The 22,772-nt window shown below is 34.4% G+C and overlaps 1 protein-coding gene across 4 annotated transcripts in view; it reads left to right on the top strand.

The window, feature by feature from the left end:
• Window positions 1-22,772, top strand: part of LOC105838214 (glutamate receptor ionotropic, kainate 2) — a 260,580-nt gene that overhangs the window by 206,334 nt on the left and 31,474 nt on the right. For all 4 annotated transcript variants that reach the window (XM_036283084.1, XM_036283083.1, XM_036283086.1 and 1 more), the window contains exons 6-7: window positions 8,724-8,865; window positions 16,378-16,545. In XM_036283084.1, coding sequence (XP_036138977.1) covers window positions 8,724-8,865; window positions 16,378-16,545 — 310 coding nt within the window. The remainder of the gene's footprint in view (window positions 1-8,723; window positions 8,866-16,377; window positions 16,546-22,772) is intronic.

Raw genomic sequence — 22,772 nt, forward strand, 5'->3', positions numbered from 1 at the left:
TAATTGTGTATATAATTCTTTCTTCAGCTTTTAAACCTCATAAATTTCTTCTATGCAGTATTTAAATTGAATCATTACATATTTACGAAATTTATACTAACTTTCAGCATAACTGAACTCGATAAGGTGTGCCAATCCGAATCTACTTTTGCAGAGTTTGTCAAGCAGATAAGAAGAGAATATATATCCTGGGATATTCTAAATATCGTCGTGCACGCTTATCTGTCTCACGATTACGCTCGGTGTATGTTATACTTTTCCAACTGTGGTTACTTTGATAATACAGTTTCACACGGCTGGCGGATAAGCTACAAAGAAGAACTCTATCTTCTCGAAGCGCCTTATTCAACCGTGAACTCGCGAGACGGTCGTCTCGATATATATCTTCCGTGTCCAATGATCAAGCAGTTAGGTGACTCGACTCTTTCTCAAACTGTCTGTTAAGGAGCATCGCCCGGTGTCGTTTTGGGGACTTGAAATTCGTGCCGCGAGTAGAGAATTTTAGGAAGACAGAGAAAGGAAGAGAGAGAGAGAGCGAATAAAAGCCGTCTCTCTTACCTCTCCGTCTATCTTTCTTTCTTGCGCTAGAGGGGAGATATTTATCTTGCTTCCACGAGTCGGGTGCAGCTCTCTTAAAATTATAGGCGACGCGAGAAAATTTGTTCCGTCGTGCATCTGTACGGTATTCCTGCGGCAACCCCAGCAAAAGCAGACCCGGAAATAAGCCGCGCTTCTCCTTTATTGCTCCTGCCGGCGCTCTTATCGCCTTAATTCCGAGCATGGAGCGTTAAGGAGCGTTCTTGTTTCTCACGTTTACGCGCGAACTTCGCGACTTCGTCTTCTTCGCGGCACCGTTCTGAAAGGAACCCGACCAATTTATGATCATAACGTATGTGGCAGTAACATTGCGTGTCTATTACGGGCGAACTGTTCCCCATCTCGAGTAAAAAGAAAGTAAAAGCACTCGTAAAATATTATATAGCTATTTCTCCCATCAATAATATATTCTATACGTACCATTACATAAAAACTATGATTTATATAAAATTTCAATTAAGCTTTTCTTCGTGTTGGGCAATGAATTCTTGAGAAAAAATTAATACGATACTTTGCACGACAGGAGTAATCTTCGTAATTAATCAAAGATTTAACTTTTATTAACAAATTAATAATCATAAAAGAAAAAAAGAATAATTTGTATCTATTACATTATTCAAATTTTTAAATAAATTTTTAATTTAATTTCGATTTTAGTTTTATTGCAAGACAATAATTTTTCAATTTTCAGTTTAACTTAAAAACATAATTAAAAAGTAAAAATTTTACTTTGGAATTAAATCATGTATTAAGCATATATCTTCCATATAGATACGCCACAGAGAATTAAATAGTTCAAGAGAACAAAGTTCAAATTACGTTACTGTGAACTTTTACAAATTTTAACATAACGAGTACGAGAGAGCGCACCAGTTTCTACCGCAGATATATGTCTTAAGGAAATAAAACTGAGAGAATTTTTTTCAAAAAGTACTTAATTAATTTTATACACGGACGTACAACTCGGCTACATGATGTTATTCAAGGAATACTTTCAAGAGGACATTTGGGAATAATTCGTTGAAACAACGAACGTAATGTAACAAAGAGAGCGGAATGCAAGTTTTTCCACGAGGATAGTAAGATGGCCAAGCTTGTGGAACAGGCCGACATTGTGACAAAGTATTGCGCGAAGTACTGTCCTTTTTGTAGACCGGTCCAATAGAGAAATTCATCCGACTCAGCGCCAAAGGAGCCTCCCGAGACCCGCCAAAAGAAAAGGCATGACATAACCCAGCCTCGCTGTAACTGACGCAGTGATTCTCTCCCTCGGGGCGACCTAAGAGTACCTAACAACAGGAAGCTCGCTTATCTTCCTCCACCTCTGCCCCAACTTCTGCTTCCGCTTCACTCAAAACCGACTCACTAAGTTAGATCTTCGTTGAGGAAATCTCGTTGACAGGTGAAATAAGATCGCCAAAGGTAACAGATAACAAAACAGCAGGTAATTAACAGAAGATAAATTATTCTATTGAAAGCGTATACTTAAAGTCCGCTTAACTTTAACTTCGTCCTTTTAATGGGACTGCCGAAGCAAAATCATTAAGTACTTCTATTTCATAGTATTCGGCAGAAAGAAAATAATGCCAGTCTTTAAACATTTATGAAAAAGATGTAAAATGTCCGCGTATACAAAATTACTATTTAAAGTAATTTAAAATATCTAAATAAATATAATATTTTATTTAGGGTAAGTTAGGGTATGATGGCCATACGGAAAAGATGGCCAATGGCTATAATTTCTTAAATAATTGATAAATAATGTTTTTGTAATTATTTTCAAAGAAAATTAATATTTACTCTAGTTTATGTGCGTATATTATTCGAAATAACGATATTGTGGATGTCATATTACGTTTTTACTTTTAACTGCCTGTAAAAAAAATTTTTTACGTGTTCATTAGAAATTGCCATAATGTCGAATAAATTACAGTTGTGCTGTCGCAATGAACGTTACCCACGTAACAAAAGTGTAAATTGCAATTATATTTATTTTCTTTTCTATTTTTTAAATAAATGTTATGATTATCTTTCTCTCAGTTTGGGCAAGATAGTCCATGACAATTCGGGGTAAGTGTTTATGTATATATTTTATTTAAAAAAACGAAAATTAAGTTGTGCATCTAATATTTTAATTTGACATATTATATATGTTTTTTTAGTAATGAGTTAAATTTATCCTAAACTTGACTGTGTAAACATTTAATATTAAAAATGTTTAAAAATAAAATTAAATATGTGATAATATGTGACAATAAAACACTATATGTAAAATTATAAGTGCTTCTATTATTCTATAAATGTTAAATACATAAAAATGTATAGCCAATTGTTCTATAATACTATGGCCATTTTTTCCCTAAAAGTTGTGAAAGATGTTTATGTTTATGTTTCAATATTTTGATAATAAAAAATTTTATTAAGTATTTTCTCTTTAATGTCGATAGTTTTACATATTTAAAGCTTCAGTAAAGTAATATACCAAACGCTATTAAAAAATATTAAAAATGAAAGTATGTTTTTTGCATTTAAAAAAATTATGGCCATCTTACCCGAATTTACCCTAATAGTTATTTACTCATTGTTTTTATTTTTTTAAATCTTAAATCCTATTAATAAACAAAGTGCTTTTATGCAGTCTAGTAACAATAAATGTATTTAGTCAGATTTTTTGGTATTCTCTACGATAAAAAATGTTTTAACTACAACTGAAAATTATTTTTTACAATAAATACATATTATGAAATAAATTTTTTGTTAAGTTTGGATAAGATATAACTTAAGATTTATTTTCGTCGAATATTAATAAATATCGCGTTTATTTTCCTTTTGTGTTTTTTTTCCCCTAATCAAACCAAGCCACCACTGTTATCACAATCACAGTCACTTCGAGAGGCTATCAAGAGTCTTCTCATAGAGTCAACAGCGAATCACAAAGCCAAAAATAGAAGGGAATTAAATCGGTGAAAGAGAACTTGGTCGTTGTAACACACACAATAATACCAACAATGTATCACGTTATTTTTATTACTTCCGTAAGTCTTTTCGAAATTGTGAAAGCACTCTGTAAAGCAGGAACGCGTTAACTGCCAAGCACTGAGTAGAAGTATCTCTTCTGCAACGTGTGGCTGCAATAAAGCGTTTAATCGACTAACGCAACTGTGCTTTATTGATTATCCGATTTCAATATATACAGCCCAGTATCATCTACCGATTGAATTGATTTGGTAACATGAAATGAAATGAACGCAACTAAATATGCGTATATTTTTATTGTATCTAAGTTTTAAATAATTGTAAGCTGCTTTTGATTAATTAACAATAAAACGAGATAACAAAGGTTGAATTCCGGTTTATAATAAAAAATGAAAATTATATAAATTTAATCTTAAAAATTAATGAAAGAAATTTTTACCGTAGCTCGCAAAAAAGTTCTTATTGCTATATCTGTATGGTAGCGCAACATGATTATTAAGCAAGCAAAGAACAATTAACATTATAATAATATTACAAATAATGTTACAACAAATATTGGAATTTGCAATATTGAAAAAACAATGATAGGAACGGCAAATACGAATCGGACACGGTAATTAGTGTACAGTAAATTACAAGTAACATGTTTAATAATAATAAACAATAAAACATTTATTTAATATTATATTTCAAATAAAATATTATACCTCAGTTATGAAAAAAATACAAGACAAAACTGGCACGATCAAACACATGTCTCAATAGTTTCTTGTATCGTGTGGAGATTTCGTCATTCATTTAACGAGACGGCGGTAGAATTGTTCTCGGCATTTTGCATTTTCTTGATGAAAAGCAAATATTGGAGCAGCTCGTAACCATCCAGGATATTGATTATCGAGCATATCAAATTGCCGGACGCGTTTTTCATCCATGCGTCGTTCCATCATTATAAATCGAGAGAATCCACATCTCGATAGCACGTATCTGATGAATAATTGCTTTCGTTGCATCGTGTATCGACGCAACATTTATTATATCTTAGCAAGCACAGTAATCGATTAAAATCTTATGTATTCGAATTTATTTCACATATATTGTAATAATGCATTCTCATCGACGTATAACAATACTACTCACTATATTTGTTCAGAAACTATAAATTTTAGAACTATCTGCAACTGTAAAAAGAAGGTTTCATAGAATAAGATTTTATATCAGTATAAAAAAATATTCCTTAAAAGAATGTCTTTAAAAAAACAAATTTATACAATTGCAATATTTATTAGTGTCGTACAAAGAAGAAAAATTTATTTTTATCGCAATTGGAATAATAATTTGTTACAATTTACAACGATAAACTGTAGTTTACTTTAAACTTTTCTATTGAGGATTTATTATTAAAATTTTTGATTTACACGTATATATTTTAATATATATAGATTAAAATATTGCATAAGATATGAAAACTACCTATAATCATACACACATTCGTCTACAAAGAGAAAAAAAAGGTCGACAATTGGGAGTTTTATATTCTCACTCTGCTTTGTATTCTCATCTTTTGTCTTACAATTCAGAAGTCGCGTCAGAGATCCGTGGCGTTCATTCGTAACTCTCTTGCCGCACACGAGGAGATTAAAAATTCCGTGACTGCGTTCTCTCGCCGTTATGCGTTTCGAGATGGTACGACGTCTTTTCACTCGTCTCTCAACCTCTCGCAGGAGGCTGACTATCGCACGAGTCATCTCTCGAAAGCTTATCTGGAGCGGCAGTGATGGTCGACTGAAGTACCACAAGGAATGGCTTCCTTACGAGGAAAGAAGAAAAAAAGAGCAAACGGAAGACGTTTCTTCCGTATTACGTTAGGCTGTTTGATTCTTTCAAGAGTGCAACTTCGCAAAACCGAGAATTATGTCGAGAGGGAAAGAGGTTCGAACATGGAGAGCCGTTTCTCCTGCGAAGCAACGTATCGATTTCTCATCGTTGACAAAGTTTATATTGCACATGACCGATATCGTGAAATGATTGGTATCAATGATTGGTTACATCGTAGTTATATCTTTTTCCTCTTTTAATACTCTGGAAAATTTTGTATCGCGCACAGGAAGTTATTATTATTGCATATATCTGCGGCATAAAATCCGCAATGACTAAAAAGAGCATTATGTTCCAAAATTACATCAGCATAAAATTATTATAAACTGTTGTTTTTTGAAAATTATGGCTAAAATTATTTTTAACAAAAAAAAAAAACAACTCATACGATTTATGACGTTTCGATAAATCTCGACAATTAGATCAATTCATAATTTCAAATTTAATAAATTTCAAAATTAATAAAAAATTTTAACGTTATATCGCTTTATATTTCTACACCGAAGATTTACGCTTAAAATGTTGATTTATTATTTTTAAAATAAAAATATCATACTCTATATGTGTTATAATGCCAGGTTTTGCATAAATGATCCAATAGGAAGTCAATTCTTATCACGAAACAGACCATATAAAAATATTCTCATAATACCTACTCGCAATATACAAGCTTTGCAAAATTGATCGGCAAATTATTCTGCACGCACATTTAATATACATTAACACTTGGTATCTATGTCTACCTCGGGTTATCCGTTAACATAACGTGATTGCTGCAATATCTATAACCATCAACGTAATTGAGAGAGAAAACACGCATAGCTTAGAATCGATATAACGCGACAGAATAACTAATTTAGAATGACAATCATTACGCAATTGCATAGTAATGATAACATTAATGGCAAATAATGTCACATTTGTAATTATCGTATTAATCGTCAATCGTGCGTTAATAATGGTAAATAATGCAAATACGGACATGATTCATCGAAGCGAAAGCTATTGCCAAATTAGAACACATTGTTTCTTTAATATGTTTTTATCAAATAGAACGGTACTTTCATTATTAATGATAAACAAAATAAAATGGATACAGCATGGAAACAGATATGATTTGTGACACTTTATTACGGAGAAAAAAAAGTAATGGATTTAACAAAATGTGTAGCGCTGCCAACTACAGATATACTCAATACAATAATATATGCTATTGCAATATCAACATTGTACTTACATTAATAGCAAATATTATTGTATTGAGTATATTTGTAGCTGGCAGCCCGCAACTACACTTTATTGGATTAATTACTTTTTTTTGTATATAAATTATAAAACTACTTGAAGTTTTTCTGTATTTACACACACGCATATAAAAATACAATAAGAATAAAATACAAAACATATACTGTGTGTGTGTGTGTGTATATTTTGGGAAAAAAGTATTGCTTATAAAAATTAAATCTTTATGAATCAATCCTTAAGAAATCTTTATCTTCTAGTGCTACAGATGTGTAAGTACGTCCAGCCTTAAGAATAAACAAAACTAATAAACAAAAAATTAAAGAAAGTTACAGATAGACAAAATATTTCACACACGCAAGATATATTCGTTAAAAGTATTAAGCATTGAAAGGGTTAAACATGATACACGTTGTAGCCATAGTGCGCGTAAATTTCTAAACGAGCATGATGCACATAACTGATCAAATAAGCGTTTAAATTTCATGTCGTAAGAGTCGTAAAAAATTTCTCAAGCGACGTTAGTTACGACTCTCGGAATAGTCTTGAATAAGATCCGAATTGCCGGCCAACACGATGAAAATACGGTATAAGCCTTACGGGGTTAAGAGATGACAAAATACGAGTAATCGGCGTCGAGATGCTGAAATGATGCTGTAATATTTCGACCCGTTTCACGGTTATTTCTCTGTAATATCGTAAAGCTATCCAGGACAAAACGTATTGTACGAAATACATGACGCTGTTAAACGCTTATTACTATAGGAAACTATCGCTGTGAAGTAATTTTGTGGTCGAAAATTAATATAATAATTCAATAACTACTCGAGAAACTAATTTTCTAACACATTCGGGATCAATCTAAATTAGAAGAATACATCTATCTAATCTATAGTATTTATATCTGTCTATGCTAAAGAAAGTTATAAGTAATCAAGTTATTAAGTAATCAAAACCCCACTATAATTTTCCATTTCTGTCAACATTCGCCCTTCTCTATTTCATCGTCCGATAAAGTCGCAGACGGAAAGAGATGCAATCGTCGCCAACAGGGGCGGGAGACAGAGATGAAATTCACAGTACGATACGACTACGAGAGCAACGCGGGCATAAAGGGCACTTTTGCTAAATTATGCATAGAGCATGAAAAATTCCCATGGCGAGCCCGGGTTCCGACTTCCACTGCATAAGGAGATTCGCATTATCGTACATGTTGAATGACGGGAAGCGAGAGGGAGAAACCTGAAGGGCGGCCGAGAGGCCGGAGAGCAGCCGGCAGTAGTATGAAATTTTTATCAGTGGTACACGACGAAAAGCATGTCCGGAATCGGAACCGTTCTGTCCCCATACCGTAGAGTATCGCGAGAGCGAGTGAGCCAGTGAGTTGTCGCGCAAACAGATCTGCAGAAAGACCAAGCTTCATATTATTATATTATATGCTTTTGATATTTGTCTTTCTTCTACCAATTACATCGGCAAACTGCATCAGAAAATTTTAATTAAAGATTTCTGTTGATTTCTTTCGTAAATTTTCGCTATTTAATCCAATGATATCTAATCTGTATTTTTCAAATTAAAAATAAAGATTGAGATACTCCTGCGTAAGACAACAACTTCTTTCATGTATACTTTAAGTGTCTTTTTGTCGTTCTTATCAAAGTTCAACAATCTTTAAATACACTAGAAAAAAATTTAATACCTTTAGCAAAAGCTATTGAGGCATTTTTTAATAGCCAATTATTTTGTTTTTGTATATAATAAAAAAGTTGTTTCTGCGAAATGTATAAAATAAAAAAATTATTTATACCGACTAAACATTGACTAACTATCAGTTTTCTTCGATAAAAAGTGTTAAACAAAACTTTAATTAATAGAAACAAATATTTTTTTATTTGCATGTATATTTCACAAAAGCAACTGAATTATTTGTCATATAACAAAATCCTCAACAGTTATTGCTGAAGGCACACAGTTTTTTTATTCTAAATTTAAGAATATACATATCTTATAGAAAAAATTGTGTTTTGTTTTAGACCGCTGTTGAAACAAATCAAGAACTCTGCAGAGTCGCATATTGTGCTGGACTGTTCCACCGAGAGGATCTATGACGTGTTGAAACAAGCGCAACAGATCGGAATGATGAGCGACTATCACAGCTACCTTATCACTTCACTGGTAGGTACTCAAGATTAAATACGATTAACAATCGACTTTCCGTCCGTCATAAGCCACGAAGTAATCTGGAGTAGACGTAAGAGTCGCGAAATTGCATCAGGCGCGTTGCTTGTAAGACTAATTCTCGCGATCTTCATCGTCTCAGCCACCTGCGGCTCTCCCTGTCTGCAGTGTCCCTGTCGGGAAAGTTACGCCAAAGGAATTGACGCTCCCACGAAGATTCAAGATCGATAACTTCACTCCAGAATGTTCAAAGCTCCCGTAAATTACTACTAAAAAGACGAGAAATCGCTTACCGCGCGAACGGTTGATCAGAGATTACTACTGTCATCGATAATCCATCGTGATTGCAGCTAAACGTAAAGATAGTTCAATATGGCGTTCGCAGTATAATTTTGTGATAATTTAATTACCGGTTATTATTTTAAATATAATAATATATTCAATTTTACCGCGCTATGAAATTACAATGCAGTATAATGGTCACACAGAAAAATATCAATCTATTGCTTAAAAAAGGATTATTTACTCAATTTACTTTTATTTTTTTACTTATTTGTTTTTTTCAGTAATGGTTATCTTTAACAGAGAATTTTCTTAATTATACTAGATTATATATTTATATACATATATAATTGTCACAAACTATAGAAAAACTTATTATCATATACCCAAAAGAAGAAATTTATACCCTTTTATCAAAGAAATGTTAATAAGCAAATTAAATTTTTATTTTAACTGAATATTCTTGAGGGATACTAAATTTATTAAGAATATTTATAATTTATTCAAGATACATTTCGAATAAAATTGATACTTTTAATAAATTTTGTGACAGATTTGCAAAATATAAACTTATGAAATACTTGAATAAAGTAATATTTACTTAATTTAATGCTAATAAATTACAGTATTTTTCTGTGTGCTGATATTTTATTAATAAATAAATTACTTTAATAGTAATCAATAAAATATTAAAATCGAAGATCTATTAAAAATTATTAAGACATCAAATTATTTTTATCAGAGCTAAAAGCTCTTTAGATTAATATTAAATATTGAACTTAAAAAGAACATTAACTCTCTAGAATCAATAATGAAAATATGACTCAATAAATTTTTCGATGTTAAACTACAATATAGTTCCAAGAGAGAAAAAAAAATTTTTGTGAATAATCGATTTAATTATGAAAGAAGAGTGTGGCTTATCGCGAGATTGCCAGTATGGAATGTCACTTTTAATTGCAGTACGAGAAGTCAAATTCATTTTTAAAATTTGTTTCAACCTCATCTGCCAGCTCATTGAGAGCATAATGAAAATGTTACGCGAGTGAAAAACGCGCGAGTAAAAAGCGGAAATGTCGGCCTGCTGCAGTTAAAATTGGAAGCTGTCTCAGGATAATTAGTAATTTACAGCCATCTCGACGGTGCGAGTGGAAGTGGAAAAGGGGAGGCATCACGTCAGCGAGGCGCTACGAAAAGCATGTCGTCGCGCCGACGCGACATCCACGACGGCAATAAGTGATAAAAAATAAATAGGCCTTTAAACGGACATGCTATATATATTTAACCGCGAGCGGCGCAATTTATCTCGGTACTTTCTCTCCCCCTTTTCCCCCTTTTTTTTACTAGATTTCAATTTAGATCCATTAAAATGTAAATCAGTGAGGATATTTGTTCGAACACAGAAGAATCAGGCTACGCTTTTTTTCTTTCGGTCTTTTTTCCGTTGATTCTCTACTGACGATAGTCAGTTTGTTTTACGGAAAGAGCTCGGAAAGAGCTAATACTGACGACGAATGTATGTACATACATCAATCGTCAATATCGCAATTCTGGAGCAACGGGCTGTTTAGCGGACGTCATGTGCGAATGTTGAATCCCAGATTTGTTTTATAATAAAATTGTATCTGTCATTTTACTTTATTTTACTGACACGACGTCTGAATGACACTAATGATCGCAAAATCGTTTGTGTCTTCAATGAACTGGTAAAAATTGATACACCATCCGTTTAATATTTATCACAACAACAGCTTGAAGAAGATTAATGAGTTGACTGTGTGTATATAAATTTCATTAATAATATATAATCGCCCCTAATGGTTCCCCTGTAAAATTTGCATCGTTTAACTTTGCTATCAGCTTAAACTATTAATTTATAAACTGCGTAGAGTGTTTACTCTTAATATTAATTATTACGCAGACGAAAGAAAAGTCACGGGAATAAGTGGAACGAAGCCTTTAAAAAATATTAGCGGGTAAACGAAACGTTATCTAATACAGTGGAAAAGCGAGCGATAAATGATTAAACAGGTACGACCAGATTTCTCGACATGGAAAAGCTCGGGACGAGATAAAAAGGATGGAGGCCCTGCTTAATAATTGCTTAATGTCGCGACCGATCTCCATCGCACAGGGGAATTTAACGGTGCCTCGCTCGATTCCCGAGACGATATGTCCCGCGTCGGAGACTATTTATTTTCACTTACGTCGGTCAGTCGTCAAGGCTCTCGGAGGGAAAAATTGGCCATCATCCATCAACCTGACCTTTCCGCGGCACGATCGGGAAGTCCACATGGCTGTGTTATACGTTGCCGGATATAGGTACACACTGTAGAGCAGCGCGCCCTTTTCTCGACGGAGAGACTGGGTGAGAGCATTAATGAATCTTGCTCGGTCAGTCCGCTTGGCTTTCGACGAATTACCTTTCATCGAATTAAGTTCGCCTCATGAAACAGTGATTTCGCAATGAAATTATGGAAGTTCGCTCTCTCACAGGTCCCACGGTGGAACTGAGACCGTGCGAATTTAGCTTCAGCATTCTGCTCCTTCAAATTTACGTGACGTCGACGTATCGTCCCTAGTCCCCGCGCGATCATTACGGTTATTATGCCTGTTATGGTTACGATGATTGTTATAGTCGTTATAGTCTTGGCCGCCATTAAGGTGCTTATTACGGACATCCATCGCTTAGCATGATACGCCCTTGGATTTTCGCGTTACACTTTGGAACGCTTGAGCTCGGTTGAGAATATCCTATTCCGCGCTGAAATAGAATACTTCTCGAGCAGAATTCCGTTCAAATAAAATGGCTTTCAACACGGTCCTTAATCAGGAATCTGTAAAATCTCGAAAGTCGCTTAAAGAAGTTAATTAGAAAACTACGAAATCCTGAAAATCTGTTAAAGAAGTCAGGTTTACTTGAAAAAAAAAAAACAGATATTTATTAATATCAAATTGGGAAAGTAATTAACTATTGAGTATGAAAATAATAAGAAAATTTTTAGGTAAAATGTTTAAATCTGAGCTCAAAGGATCTTAACTTAATTTAAATTAAATTGAGATCTAGTCATATATCCGTTCTCACGGATTCTTTGATGTTATTTAACTTTTTTTGAAAACAGTTTCTTTAATATCTACTTCCCTCCCTATCTCACTCTTTCTCTCCCCCTCCCCCTCCCCTCTCTTTCTGCCTGCGCAACACAAGCAAAGTAAACATTCTATTACACGAAAAACATTTTTAGATCATGTTTATTTTTTCTTAAAAAGGAAAATATCTGACAAAACTAACAAAGTGGTTCTTTCTCTTAACTTATTTAATATGTAATTGTCACCACAATTACTCAAATATTAATTGATTACGAATTAAAGATTGAAAACACTACAGCAAAATATTTTGTTTACCGAGCCACCATGGTACAGCACCATGGTACACATCGATGCACAAACACCGAACATCTGTCAAACGGTCTCTCTCCGGTGATACTCTCCGCGCCCACATACTGTTTCGTTGGCTGTTCCCATTTCAAACAACAAGTTACGAGCCAACGAAATTTCACGATAGACTCCGTGACAACCACGTGCAAACGCAGCTCTATGTGAAAAGCAATATTCTTGCTGGATCTATCATATGTGCCGCGAGCGAGATGATAACACACTGAGAAAAAAATACCATTCTCTTTGTTACTCACCCGTATGTTACGTTTTCTGATGAACAAAAATCCGATGGTACGTGGTATATTTACACGTACCTTTGCTTTCGTATAGAAATGGATGCGTAAAGAGGATACAACAATCGCGTGTGCTAGACGAAATGTAATCCGGGATACTCGCAAGGTATATTCCTGACCAACATCGGAGCTGCAATTATACATAAGAAGTATATGTAATAAAGTTTCTATCTTACAAGCGTTAAGATTCAATTTTCGCAAAATTTTCGCGCGTAACGTGAAAAGACATACACGCATGTTTAAAATAGCGTGTTAATAAAATATGCGAGATACACACTATGCTGAAAAAGGTTCCACGAGTGGGTGCAATAACAGCGCTCTCCATCGCGTCGTATTCTCGTAGCAGCACTTTCGAGCTTTCATCACCGTTACTCTCTCGGTTTACTAGTTATTTTTGCGATGACAATAATCAGTGCATACGTATAATATTATGTTATGTATTAAATGCGCATCGAGTGGAGTAATTGGACCTGATGAGTAAATGGGATAACATAATAATTTTCCAATGATGAAATAAACAGCAGTTTTAAAATTGTTAAGAAAATGAATAAAAGGATTTAAATATAATAGTAATTAATATTGTATTACATCGAAAACTGTGCTTTGCTTTTTTTTTTATTAAAAGATATAAATTAATGTTACATCTTAATTGCGTTATATATTTTCCACACAGCACACATCTTTCAGAGAGCTTTCTGAAAGATATCGGAAAGATATCTTCTGTCAGATATCTTTCAGAAACCTTTCTGAAAGATGTCGTGCTGTATGGGTTATTTATATTTATTAAATACATAATACATTCTTATAAAATGTATAATTATAATATATATGTTTATATGCATTATATTTATTTTCTTGTCTATCTGTTATCATTTCTGTAAATATCAATAACATATCAGTAACTGATGTATATATATTTAAATACTGTAAAATCTTTCGAGAAATTTGATCGTAATTTAAAAAAAAATTGTACTATTCTATTCACCAGATTTTATTATTTTACTATTTAACGTACTCATTATCTCTCTCACTATTATTTTTTATTTTAATGTTTAACACATCGACAACTGAAACTTACACTAAATTTGTTTATTCAAAATCTTTTTAATCTCTTGTTTATTTCTCCAAGCACTGATACTATGTAATTTTATTTTTAAAAAACGTTTATTCTATATACATCGGTATCTCACTTTATTAATCGTGGGTGCAAATTTTGGACGTACTAATTTTCGTAATCTTCGAAATTGCGCTTCCATATGATTCTCTTCATGGTCTTCATCTTCGTGGTCTCTCCCTAGAGATTTCTTAATCGTGTTGCATAACGATCACCAAAGGGGTAGTAAAGGACAGAATGGGATTAAGGGCGAAGGAAGTTTGTAGACGTAACGAGGATGCATTTCCATTGACCATTGTTATTGCGCGTTACACCAGGTGGCAAGCGATAACACCGTCGCGACGTATCTTGAAAGAGTGCAAACCGGATGTAGCTCGAGGCGAGACGATGATCGATCGCCGCGCGACGGTCAATCGATTCTCGCGACATTGGAAACATACGACGTCGCCAACCGTGTCCATCTACTTGGCGAAGACAGCAGATCGGGAACATGGACTTATCCATCATGCTCCGGATGCAGGACAAAGGATAATAAATGGCCGCGATGCGATCCTCCGTGCGAGCATTTGAAAAGATGGGCCGGGATACGCCTTCAAGCTGCATGCGACTTTAAATCACGTCAGCCCACAAGCGTCACCGATACAGATACCAACTCTAAAGCAGATACTCCTCTGCTTGAGTTATCTCCAGCCTGTCGATAGCTACTGAATACTATTATGAAAAATACAAATTCGAACGTCCTTCCTGTTCGGGTGCCAATCGCGGAAAATATAAACGGCGATGTATTTTATATTTTATCTTATATTTTAAAGCGATTCGTCGAAAAAAAAAAACAAATATACAAGATAAATGTTCAATTTGTTACAATTCGTCAGAACGAATATTGCATTAATTCTTACAGAAAATTTTATAATAACGTATATTTATTGTGTCAATCTAATCAAAACTTATGTACACGTAAACTTTTTTTTACTTATATATTTAGTGCACACACAACTACAAGTTAAATAAAAATTTGTACGCGTTATCAAAAAATATATTGAATCTCTTATTATTTTTTTGCATATTATTTAACAATTATAATAACAACGTTTTCTTTTAAAATAAAAACATTAATATATTAATCATAAAATAAAAACATTAATATTATTAATCATAAATCAGTTTAGTTAAATTTTAAAATTAAATATTTTGGTATGACTAAACCTTAAATTAAAATCTAAAACTAAATATTTATATTAATATATTAATATATCTAGGTCTATTATATGTATTTATTTTAACATTGTAGATATAATTTATTCAGTATTTTAAATTATACATAAAGACGAGTACACTTTATCATGTAATTTTAATCAAGTAAAATAACGTGTTAAAGTGTAATGTAAAACAGAATTAGTTTTATACATGAACTATTTCAATTTTTAAAATTTATTTTATATAATTTGTATCAAAATATTCTTTCTACATTAAAATTATTTGTTGTCTTATCTTACCTCTCTTACGTCAATACAAAATCCATTAACTGAAAGGCATTCACAAATCGTTTGCAGTGCTTTTATGACTTCCTCATCCAATGTAAAACGTCGACCTTTCAATTTCTTTTTGATTGCTAAAAATAGTCAGAAGTCGCAGAGAGCGTAGGGCAATACGGAGAATGGAGAACAACATAGATGGACTTTTTTTTTAACAAATCGGACGTGAGATTTTCGCAATGTAAAAACTGACAGAACTAAACTATTATGGAAAACAAAACATCAATCTCTAGGGTCGAATAGAAATCGTCCAGCTTTAGAGGATTCGACATCTGTCAGAGATTCGCGGGACCCTATGTAATCTGAACCCAAGTAGAACGTTTTGTCGTATGAGGCGATCCTCCAGAAAATCTAACGTCACGTTGGCTTTGCCATGTGAATCCGATTGAGATTTATCTTACGCGATTAATCCATGGTAAACCATGAAACGGAATTTCCTGCTACCACCAGTTTGATTTGAAACATCGTTGCTTCTTGCAGAAAACGTTTTAATTTTATTATTTGCACGTTCGATATCGCGGGAAAGAGGAGAATTTTATTTAAATTCGTAAAAATGTAGAATTATCACTCTTACATTCGTTTTCTGTAAAATAACATTTTACTGAAAAGTAAAATAACATTCATAAAACTGAGTAATATTCAAGTGGTAGAGAATATTTAATTTCTAAAAATTAAATACGAGCGCTCATTTATAAAATCTATTAAGCGTAGTGACGGAAAGAAACTATATATATTATATATGTATATTCCGCAGTACCTAGAATATAGCTGAATATAAAATTTTATGATCTAGTATAGAAGCGTGTAACTAATAGAAATTCATGTCACGATCAATCGGAATTCTTTTCAGGACTTGCATACCGTCGACTTAGAAGAATTCAAGCATGGCGGGACCAATATCACTGCCTTTCGATTAGTGGACCCGGAGAAGCCAGAAATCCAGAAGGTAATTCAAGATTGGATCTACGGTGAGAAGCGCTACAATCGTGAGCTCGACATGGGACAGAACAGTAATAAGGTAAGATGGATCCCAGGGAAAGTTAACGATAGTAACCGGAAATGGATTGCCTCAGGAGGAGGAAGAGAGAGAGAGAGAGAGACAGAGAGACGCTGCCGTGTTACGGCGTCATATTGAAGTCGTTTATTTCACCGATGCCGATATTTCGTTCTCAAAGTTCGTCTCGGGCATAAAGCATAAATATAAATAATACGCGGTGTAAGATATACGGCGTCGCAAAGTGTAAGCGTAGGATGTTATGTATGCAAATGCAAAGATCGTTTCACGGCGAAATATGTTCCCGTCCTTAAAGCGGCCGCGCGTCTCACGTAATAACACTCTAATTTTGCATTCTTCGTGCAAGCTCGCTTGACAGCCGCATCGATCTACTTCTTCTCGGTTCTTTCGCTCGGGAGACTTACCGAGAGACCAACTCGCGCTCTTTGACATGGCCAAGAATAACGGAGCGAATGTAATAATTGAGTATTATCCTATTTGAAATTGACTACCGCCATGGGGAAATTGAATTCCCCGTGACACATGCCAATTCTTATAAGAATGCAAATACCGCAAAAAGACCAAACGATTGTTAGATTCTATTTTCTATTCGATTCCATTGGACGAATTCGGCGGGAGCCATTAGTAATATACATATATGTGACGTTAAAAGATCCTTTGTGAACTAACATGCGTAATAATATCTTTAAATTATCTACGTTTTTTCTTCAACGAATCAAAAGCTAAAACAAGATGTAACTACATCAAACTTTAAATACAATATTTATTAATATATGAAAAATAGGATATTAGATGACTTCCCCAATAAATAATCACGTTCATGGATGGATTAGATCAAAGTTTTCTAAATTTATATAAATTATGACCTACTTTTTTTAAACGGCAAGCAAAATTTATCTAAATTATGAAAAAAGGAGAGTAAATTATTTATTTGTATTTATTACTTTGTTTTTACTACTTTTTAATTTTTTATTGAATATTATTTATTTATCAAAATATGTGAGAGTTATTAAATAACTTAAAAAACATGTTCTTATTTTTTTTTTATTGATATAATATTTTTGAAGCAAATCATTCTTTTATGTACAAGGAGCTTAATAATTGTAGTTTATCTTGAATTTAATTTTGATTTCTAGTTAAAAAATTTTTGCAACTGTACTTTGAAAATCATTAGAAATTACTTTTAATTTAAGATTTACAGAAATATCATATATTGAATATTTAAAAACGCTACCAATTTAAACTAACTAAATTTTCGAATAAATTGGTTATTAATCTGTTAAGAAAAACTTGCAAACAAAATGTATTCGAATGTTATAATACTAAATCTTATTAAATGCGCCTTCAGCGCAAAATTATTTAATCATTAAAGGTACATAGACAGAAGCATAAGTATATGAGTATAACTGTTCTTTGTTTTATAGTTCGAAGCGAATTCGATTCGAATCCGAGAGCAGTAAAATTTCTGAGAGCTTTCAAGTCTATCTACTTAGGTTTTTGTTATTTTCAAGTGGAGATTTGTTTTTCCAATAAGAATAGAAAAATTTATCGACCAATATTTCATAGGTCATAAATATATTCAGTATACACGCGCTCACTGTCACATCGTCCTAATGTTTTGTTTTAAAAATCTCATAGATCTGTAGCATATTGCGTACACGTAAAAGATTCATCTAATTATAAATATTATTACATTCCAAAAATAACATCTACATCAAATCCACAGGCAATTTTATTTTAATATTAAATTTATAAATAATAAGGATAAAACATTTTTTAAGATTAATTATTTAAAATAAATATGAATCTCTAATTTGTAAAATAATAATGTGGCTGAGCTAACAGTATATATAGGAAGTAATGTATAATATATCTTATCTCAGTATTATTATAATATATTAACAAGACTTAAGCTAGAACGCTACATTATTACATACCGCATTTGTATTATTATATTATGCAAATTTACATTCTTAGCGTAATATTAATATATATATTGCGACTACAGGCAGGTTGCTCTTCAATTTTACATCACATCACCATGCTCTCAGCTCTTACAAACCGCGAAAGCAAACGCATCTCCGTTTTTATGCACACCTCGAATTTGAAGAGGTCAGGTCAGGTAGAACGTAGTCCATGCATAAACACGATTTCCGTGTTGGTTTCGTTGTAGTTGTGTGGTTCGCGTACTACTTCCTTTACTCTTCCATAAGCCGATTTCAAATACAATCCATACGAAGGCGAGAACGTCGACTCGCAGCGCAGGAAATTACGTGTATAGTTTACCTACTTCTGTGCCGAACACATTCTGTACACGGCGGCGTAATGAAACGACGGCAAATTAATCGGTATATATGTACATAGATGGTGTACATGAAAGTACACGCAAGTTTGCAGGTACTTCCATTAGGTGTCGACATTTTATTGGATGTATCGATTAAGTCGATATACCAACCATCCTATATGGCGTTATATCGTAAGATTTAATATTATAACATTCGAATCTGCACAAAATGTAATAATTTATCAGATTTTTATATAGAACGTTTCAAATTTTTTTTTCGATAACATAAACAATAATTGAAAGACTATTTATTAATTTTTATCTTTTTTATAAAGGCTTATTAAAAAAATTATTATCATATTATTTCTTATTGTAATGTTTTATATATATATATATATAAAATTTCTATTGACTTATAAATATTGCATGAAAAGTAAATCTTGCAAACATTATTTGGTATAATAAATTGAGCTGTTTTTATATATATATATATATATATATATATATATATATATATATATAAACAGCTCAATTCATTATACCAAATAATGTTTGCAAGACTTACTTTTCATGCAATATTTATAAGTCAATAGAAATTCATTAGTATTAAGCGGGACGTCTATTTAGATTCAAAGACAAATCGATTCAAAGATTAATTGCTTGTTTTTCACCTAACGACTCGTTGATTGCCCAGCGTTTCTTAATTAATGACATATAACTATTAGAGAATGACTAATCACGATGTCTCATGAAATAGCAGTCTTTGCTCCTTTATCTTCGTTCATCTGTCAAGATTACTCGAGTCAGCACTCTTATTCTCATTACTGTTCCATTTATATCTGCACTCTATCGTCTTAACATGTTTATTTTGTTATATAGTTATTTTATTATATATAACTCTTCTTATTTTTGTGTAAACAAAGAAAACGTTTATAAGCATATCGATATAATTATAAAACAATTATTTACAGAAACTTGTTTCTTTTTAAATAAACACAATTAACTATCAGTTTTAAAAAATTGCTAAATATTATTAATATTCATTTTTTTTAAATTGACATCACTTCTATGTCTTACACATGGCATCATATGTTTTAACTTAACATTTTATTGGTTATAAGTAGGTTAAATCTTCTGCAAACTATAATATATTTTTTTATGTACCATGAATGCCATTTCACAAAAACTTCGAATGGCATAAAATAAAAATTTAAGGATTTTAAGAACGAATCCCTAAATTGTGCACAGTGCGTTATTGCCACATCTCATAAAAGAAGCAAGTAACGAAACGTCAATTCGCGAAAAGCGAATTATATCGTCCGTCGCATCTGGCACGGCATCAACTGCAGAAAAGTTGAGAAGCGCGAATCCGTACGTTCGGCTATTTCGACGGAAGCAACATCTGCTGGGTCCAGCGCGTTGGGCCCTTAAAAAGGCCAATTTACTCGGACACGGTTGCACGTTCGCGCAAACTTCCCAACAACTTTTTGCCGATGTTCTGCGGTATACGTAGCTGCAACACCTCGTACAAGTATGTGACGGATCTGCTGCATCGTTCGTTGCAGCAATGTGTTGCGATATTATTCCGTAAAAGATGTTTTCTCATGTCACTTCTCTTTTTCGCGTGAAAGTCGAGATGTGATTCAAGCGCACTAATATTTATTATTGCCATAAAGTAAACAAAATAAGGATATACATTTAAACTTAAAATAAGGATATTTTTAAGCTTTTTGTACGATTTATCTTTTAACAATATTTATGATTTTAGAATGTTATTACACAAAATTATGCAATAAAATGCTAATTAAAATTATTGAACAGTGTTCTGTGGAAAACTGGTGGCGTTGCACACTGACACGCACACCGCGGCTTCGCGTAAGGTCCTTGTGGTTAAAGGGTTTGTGGTCAATAAGATCAATACTGTATTTATACCAGATCACAGTTTATTACGTTCAAATTCGTATAATCGTTCGCATTCGCGCACAATTCGTATAATCGTTCGCATTCGCGCACAATTCGTATAATCGTTCGCATTCGCGCACAATTCGTATAATCGTTCGCATTCGCGCACAATTCGTATAATCGTTCGCATTCGCGCACTAGATCGAGAACTGAGTGTTCGCATTCGCATGTAAGACCGAGAACTTATTGTTCGCGTGGCAACGCATCTACTCAGACTGCTCGAGAGCCTGACGAGATCTTCCTTGGCGACAACCCCTTCCGCTTGGTATAATTTTTACGTATTGCGATTCGATGATGAACCGCGAATTGACGTGCTTTTGGCTTGAAGAAGGGCGCCGTATGGACCAATAAGCGATTTGGGTGATGGTCTTAGCGGGGACGGGAGAAGAGTGTTTCCGCGAACACGTTTCTTCATGTTTTCTCGCGTGCCGCCAGGAAGTCTTTGACGTAGATACGGTGGGACAAGCAAATTTACGATCTGCATTGTCCTGTGACACCTGTCACATAGTTTAAGTTATTTATCGATGTTTTTTGGACGGATCGGGGGGCACCACCCGGATCCGCTGCGTGACATACGCTTGGGGTCCGTAGACCTGCGTCACGTCTTAATGGTATCGTATATGCGTGCACGACTTCGCATCGGAACATCCTCCCCCCGTTGAGAGCGGATGCGATCAACTGATCTTTGCGTAGCTCAAACACACGGCTGCGCCTAAGGATGGTACCTCCTTGAGCCGGTGTGCGACGACGCTTAGAGGTCTCGGCCTTGAGTCGCTTAAGTTACGCATTGAAGCTGTTTAATGCAGACTTATTTCCCAGTACACGACAACGCCTGGGGAGTTATGCCCGGGGTCGGTACGTGACGACGCTTAGGAGGTCTCGGCCTCTGAGTCACGTGGGCTCTGCGCTTCATTTCTGACTAATATATATTATGGAATGTGGTGTTATGCCTTGTCGACTGGTAGGGGGCACAGATATTTCACTGCCCTGTTCACATTACCGTTCGTCGTTTTAACGGTGACGCTTCGCGTTATTCCGTCTTCGCCTGGATGCGTCTCCGTGACCCGGCCCATTTTCCATTGTGTGCACGGCAGATTTCTGTCTTTGATGAGCACGACATCTCCAAGGTTTAGACTTGGTCCGTCCTTGGCCCATTTAGCGCGTGCCTGGAGCTCGTTCAGGTATTCCAAGTGCCATCGCGCCCAGAAGTCTTGGCGCATCTTACTCACGTGTTGCCAAGCTGTCAGCCTATTCACTGGAACACACGTTAAATCTCCCTCCGGGAGGGTGGTTAATGGTCTACCGATTAGGTAATGAGCTGGGGTTAGCACTAATAGATCATTCGGATCTGAAGATAAAGACGTGATTGGGCGTGAATTTAAGATGCCTTCCACCTCGTTAGCGAAGGTATTTAATTGCTCGAACGTGAACAGTGACTCCCCCACTACTCGTTTTAGATGGTGTTTGAAAAGTTTCACCATGGACTCCCAGAGGCCCCCGAAGTGCGGAGCCGCCGGCGGAATGAAGTGCCAGGTGATCTTATGTTCAAGCGCGAACTTATCTACCGCGTTCTTGTGTATTTCCGAATTTAGACACGCGTATATTTCCTTTAACTGACTTTGTGCGCCCGTGAAGTTGGTCCCATTATCCGAGTATATATGCTCTGGGCATCCTCGCCTCGCGATGAACCGTCGCAACGAGGCGATGAATCCGTCTGTCGTTAGGTCGCTCACGACCTCTAAGTGCACGGCCTTTACCGTCAGGCATACAAATACGCATATATATACTTTAACGCGTACTCGATTACGATGTTTTCTTTCTTTGATATAAAACGGACCACAGAAATCAACTCCGGTATATGTGAACGGGACCGACTTGCGTATTCGCGTCGATGGTAAATCGCCCATCTTGTATTCCGCGGCGTCGGCTCGAAATCGGGTGCATCGTACGCACGTTCGAATGATTTTTCGTACCTGATTCCGCC

Source organism: Monomorium pharaonis, chromosome 2 (genome assembly GCF_013373865.1).
Source record: "Monomorium pharaonis isolate MP-MQ-018 chromosome 2, ASM1337386v2, whole genome shotgun sequence".
Lineage (NCBI taxonomy): Eukaryota > Metazoa > Arthropoda > Insecta > Hymenoptera > Formicidae > Monomorium > Monomorium pharaonis.